The following is a 6,138-nucleotide window of genomic DNA, read 5'->3' on the forward strand; positions in this document are numbered from 1 at the left end:
AAGGAAACATATAAAGGGAAGAGAGAGAAAAAGTGGAAGAGATGAGAAAACAGATAAGAGAGACAATATCGAAAAGAGGAAAACAGGAAGGAGAGGGAAGAGAGAGAAAAAGGTGGAAGAGATGAGAAAACAGATAAGAGAGACAATATCGGAAAGAGGAAAAAAGGTGAAAAAGAAGTGAAAAAGAAATGAAAAAGAAAAAATAGAAGCAGAGAGGAGAGAGAAAAGAAAACAGTGGAGAGGGAAAGAGAGAATATATAGTTTTGTTTGAGCACTTAAATTTGAGAGGTTTAACTGAGAGAGTTAGTTATCACTACAAGTTATGGCTTGGCTTCGCTGCTTCTTGCTTTGGCTTCCCTGCTTCTGTTTTAGAGAAGAAGAAGAAGGCAGTATCAGAGAAGAAAAAGAAGAAAGCAGACAAAGCAATGAAGAAGAAGAAAGCATCAGAGAAAGCAGACAAAGCAATGAGTTGAAGGGCAAAGAGATTACAACATTAGTGCCTTACATTCCTCACGATCTTCTTGTCAAAATATTATTAAAATTGCCCATGAATTCTCTGATACAATTGAAGTGTGTTTCCAAATCATGGCATTCTTTGATCTCCAGCTCTTACTTCACTAGCACTCACCTCAATCAATCAAAATCAATCACAAAGCGAATGCTCATGGTCAATTTCTATCATCTATACAAGGTAGACCTCGGATCAACACACAATGATGTCACAGTGGCAGAAAATATTGATAATATTATTGATGTCAAGCCTCATCTCGATCATCGTCTTGAGTTTCTGGATATCATTGGCAGTTGCAATGGATTGGTATGCATATGGTTTTTGTCCCGTCGATCATATGTAATATTCAATTTCTATACAAGGGAGTCCAAGCAAATACCATTTTGCAATTTACGTTGTTTTTTCCCTTCCTTGATATGTGGTGGATTTGGATATGACACTTCCTTGATATGTGGATTTGGATATGACAGTTTGTCTGATGATTACAAACTGGTGAAATTAGGTAGACAGAGCGTCTATGTATATTCACTGAGAGCTGGTTGTTGGAAAAAAGTTCAAGACTATGTTAAAAACAGTTTTTATGTTGAATACGGTGCTTATCCCACTCGTGGGATGATGCTGAATGGAGCCATTCATTGGTTTTGTTTGGATATAAATTCAAATAAGAAATCAAAGATTGCTGCTTTTGATTTGGGGAGTGAGAAACTCTCAGAAATTCCATTGCCTAGTTTCTTCACCAATGTTCATAAAATGTGCGGAATAGGGGTATTTGGAGGATGTCTTTGTGTAAAAGTACCGGCTAGTGATGAATTTTGGGTAATGAAGGAATACAGGGTGGAGCAGTCTTGGACTAAAGTTAATGTGGAATTCCCAAATTCACTTCATGCAAAGCCATTGGATTTGTTAAATAATGATGAAACTCTTATGAAGACGTTCCGCTTCAAATTCGTTCTATACAACACAAGTGAGAGATCATATAGGGATCTTGTACCGCATGGCCTTCGAGAGATTTTTTATGATGCCGTAGTGTATGCGGAGAGCCTGGTATCACCTGCCAATTCTTTTTGTTAATTCCTTGAATGGTTTGTCATTCTAGTTTCAAATATTTATAGTTTTATATTAAGATTATTCAGGTTCCTTCAAATTAATAAAAATAAAAAATAAGGTGCATTGATTTTCTTGGTGTTTATATTGTCATTCAATTTTGTAACATCATGTTTTACAATGTGTTTTTTCTTTATCCTATTAATTAGAACACTATTTACCATCCTCTGGCATTCATCTCTTCCGAAATTCCAATTACACTGTTCTTGTGTTTTTCCCCTGCTTGCTAACAAGCATAATGCCAAAAAGAGAAACAGTAACTCGTTTTGAGAACCATGGCCCATGGGTGACTAACTAAAAGTGGATGTGTGCTAATGTCTTAGTTTCTCGATCTAAGATGAGCCACCGTGTATCATCTCTACCAAAATATATATATATATATATATATATCAAAACAAGTTATGTATGAACCAAAAAATTATTGTTTAATAGTTTACAAAAATAGTTTATAACTTTTGTACAAAACTATAAATAAAATAAAGTTAAATTTATATTATTTAGATTATTTATAGTATCATCAATTATCAATTATGCTAGCATCTTGAAGATAACTAAAAAAATATTAATGTCCTCTATTTTAATACATATCACACTTTTTTCTTTTATGCATTTGTGTTTTATATTTAAAGTTTGATTGTTAATTGAAGTAAAAGGAAAGAACTTTTATATATATATATATATTATCTTCTGCACTCTCTATATTTTCTAATTACTCTGTATTTGTTAGGTATCTCTTCCAAATTTAACCTTAATTAGAAAATATCAAATCTAAATAAAATTATAAAAAGCTTTAACGGAATTATGTAAATTAGGATTCTTGTTGTTGAGAAAGAGTAGAAAGGGGTTTTTATTCAAAAAAAGAGATCACGCATGAAAAATTGTAACTTCTAATATTAATTATTCGAAGATTTAATAAAAAAAGGTCTCCCAAACAAAGATATATACTAGCATAATTGAATTGAAGTTATTTAGTTATATAAGGGTTTGGATGCTATAATAGTAAGTTTTGCTATTTTTTCTCTATTTCTATATTAATTTATTTTCTATATTAAAAAAAGTATTCTTAAAACACACAAAGCGCTAACATATTAATAAGAGCTACCTAATTCAAGATAAAATCAAAAATCTTATTTTTATAAAGTAATAACCTATAATAATTGAATTTTAGTTAAGGAAACAAAATATTACATAATATCAACTAAGGAGGCGATATCTGCACTCCACTTTTCAACGTTTGCACTACAATTATTAAATGAAATGACAATTCTAACCCTAATTTTACAAGTAAATAATTATTACTCTTTAAATGACAAAACTATCCTTTTAGATTTTCTCTCCTTCTCTCTAATTTTTATTATTTTAGGTCTCTTTTGACAAATGTTAAATAGTATCCCCCCTAAAATTTTCAAATTCCTTTAATTTCCTTTTGAAAAAAAAAAAAAAGGTTACATAAATCCCCCTTCTTCAAGTACACCATATATTTTTCCTTTTCTAATTTTTGTTTCCTATTTCAAATTTTTTTTTTTCCACTTATGTATAATTATGTATTGTTCAATTTTTTCCACTTCTTTAATTAAAATATGGGTAATTTGCGATGACACCCCCTCAGGTTTGCCTAAAAACACAAGTAGATACAACTTAGGCTATATTTGGACAATGACACCCTCCAGGTTTGCAAACTTGAACAATGACACCCCAAACACAATGAAAGTACATGTTTACCCTTTGACCACGTAAAATGACCAAATTACCCTCGTCTAATATACACAACCACCGCAACCTCAATAACCGCCACCGCAACCTCCATAACTATAATCTTCTTCAATCTTCTTCCCATTCCACCACCATTAAAACCCAACATATATATATATATGTATATATATATATATATACACACACATATAAAGTGACACTCCATCAGGCTGGGAGAGAGAGGTCTGTTGGTCCTTTTATTGTAGGTCGCGGTGACCACAAGCTTGGAAAAGCATGCAATTTAGGCGAGGGCCAAGTTTTACATTTGTAAAAGCCACTACAACCTTTCACTATAAATATAGCTAGGGTAAGTAGGGATCGTCCCAAGGGATTGGAGTTAGAGTTGATTGTGGAATCACTATTAGGGTTAGTAGGTCGAGTGATCTAACAATTGGTTGGTTGGTTGATTAAAGAGTAACTAAATTAAACTAAGTATTTGAATGCAATGGAGAGTAAGTAAGAGAGAGAGAGAGAAGAGTCTTGGGGTTTAGAGATCACCACCAAGCAATGCATTTCTATATTATTGACAAGTGATTAATGAGGGCATTTAAGGTGTTGCAATATTGGTGTGTGTGAAAAGTTTGATTCAGAGGGAGAAGAAGAGGCAAAAATTGGAACAGAAATATCATTTGATTCGTCGATCCTCAAAAAAAGAAATAAGCAAAGTTCCGTCGTTGAGTGACAAATGGGAAATTAGGTTTGTGGAGTTCTGGATTTCGAGTTAGGGGATAGCTGGTCGACTACTGCCGATGATGGCTCCTAGGCTTTGCTGCTTGTTGGAAGTTTCGTTTGGGGGGTTCAAAATGATCAGCTATAAAAAGTGTAAGTATAAAGCGCGTGGATTGATTCTAACTGTGTGTGTGTATTTGGTTGATTCAACAAGCAAGGATGACTAATTAAGTATACATTGTCTAACCAACATGTGAAAAGCACAATATATCTAGCAATTAAGTTTATATTGTCTAAATAGCATGTGAAAAGCACAACATATCTAGCAAATTATTGATCATTTTCATTAGGCTCACAATCCAAATACAACACAAGATTAGAGACATATGCTATTTGCATTCAAAAGTATGGAGCATCAAACAACTAGCATGGATTGTCTTCCTATCTAATATTATACTATAACTAAACTACAATTAAACCATTGAAATTAAACTAATTTAGCTAAAAGGAGACACAATCCATCAAGACATGAGCATGAACCATCTAGAGAATCACAAGAACATTCCTTTAAGCACTATGTTTTGACAACCTCTAAATTTATGGCATCAATACACATAGACATGCATCAACAACACAAAATCTAGAAACAAGAACATGAACATCAATTCTAGCATACATAGACATATGAATAGAATGAAATGATCAATTGGAAGCCTTAAACCACACAAATCATTAATTAAACAAGATCTATATATATCAAAGTGTCAAAACATTAATTACAACACTAATCCCTCAATAATACACAAGATTAAGATATAGAAAGTATGCTTGGGGCTAACTCTAGCCCCAAGAGGATGTCTAGCCACTCATGGTGAGGATGCTCTAACCCTCAAGGGCTCCATGGAAGAGGTTTGCTCCTTGTTGATGAAGATCTCCAATGGTGTCTCTAGCCTCCTCCTCCTCTAAACTTCCTCTCCAAGAGATGATATGAAAAATAATGTTGGCTCCCCTTGAAAAAACAATCCTTATCCTTATATAGGTAGGTCAAAATGACACCCAAAATGAGCTGGGGTCGTGCACATAATATTTCCTAATGATTGGATAAATGACAACTTTCAATGGGATGAAATTTTAACTTTTTCGCACTGGAGGAAGTTCAATCGATCGAAGGAAGTGAGATCGATCGAAAGTAAGTAAGATCGATCGAACTTAGGCTGGATCAATCCAACTGGCTGAGCTTTTTAGAAAAAGACAAATCCGAGATATTTATGGGAGATATTTATGAGAAAAGGACAAAAATGGTTGGTGGGTGGTATAGCCGTGGATAGGATCAATCATTTGGATAAGGACAAAAATGTTCGATCGATCAAAGAATGATGTTGGATCGATCGAACTTTTGGACTTAAGTGCTTTGGGTCAAAGCTTGGATCTATCTTGAAGTGCTGAGATCGATCAATGTTCGATCGATCGAATCTTGGACTTGGATTGATCGAACTTGCTACTTTGCTTCATTTTGCTTCTTTCTTCCTCCACTTTGTTCTTTTCTTTGTTTAATCTCAGAATTGTTTCAATTAAGCTCTTATTTGGCTGAGTTAGCTTATTTTCAGGATAAGTGCCTGAAAATGAAAATAATACGAAATCAATCTAAAACGGTAAAGTAAGATAGATAAAGGTACTAGAATGCCTAAGCTTAAGGGGTTTAAATACACACTTTTCAGTGCTCATCACACTCCCAAACTTAAATATTGCTAGTCCCTAGCAATGAACTAGAAAGTAAAGGAATGAAATGAACAACTATACAACTATAACTAGAAAGCAATAAATGGATAACGCCACTTTCGTAGGGAACACAATTGCACTTAACACATGTAATAAGCCTTTTTAAATCCCTAGGTTACCCTTAGTGGACGAGTGAAGTCTCGTGAGGGTTTTCAGAAATGGTACCCATAAACATTAAGCTCATTTTTTTCAAAGAGGTACCAATATTGCAAACAAGCATTGGGAGAAAACTACCTCAAGTATGCAATTTTTCAACCCTTTCCAAGCAATCTCCCAAAATCTCAACATCAAGCAAGCAAGTATGGTCCTCCACACATCAAGAA

General features: G+C 33.8%; 1 protein-coding gene across 1 annotated transcript; it reads left to right on the forward strand.

Moving 5' to 3' along the window:
* The first annotated feature begins 322 nt into the window (after positions 1–322).
* Positions 323–1,582, forward strand: LOC132272608 (F-box/kelch-repeat protein At3g06240-like). The gene has a single exon (XM_059773723.1). The coding sequence runs from the start codon at positions 323–325 to the stop codon at positions 1,580–1,582; it is 1,260 nt and encodes a 419-aa protein (XP_059629706.1).
* The last annotated feature ends 4,556 nt before the right edge of the window (positions 1,583–6,138 follow it).

This window comes from Cornus florida, unplaced genomic scaffold (assembly GCF_030987335.1).
Source record: "Cornus florida cultivar Cherokee Brave unplaced genomic scaffold, ASM3098733v1 CherokeeBrave_3.0.0_Hap2_Chr09, whole genome shotgun sequence".
NCBI classification, from domain to species: Eukaryota; Viridiplantae; Streptophyta; class Magnoliopsida; order Cornales; family Cornaceae; genus Cornus; species Cornus florida.

Excerpts from the sequence above, each read along its gene's own strand:
- LOC132272608 (XM_059773723.1), top strand. The coding sequence starts at position 323 with ATGGCTTGGCTTCGCTGCTTCTTGCTTTGGCTTCCCTGCTTCTGTTTT.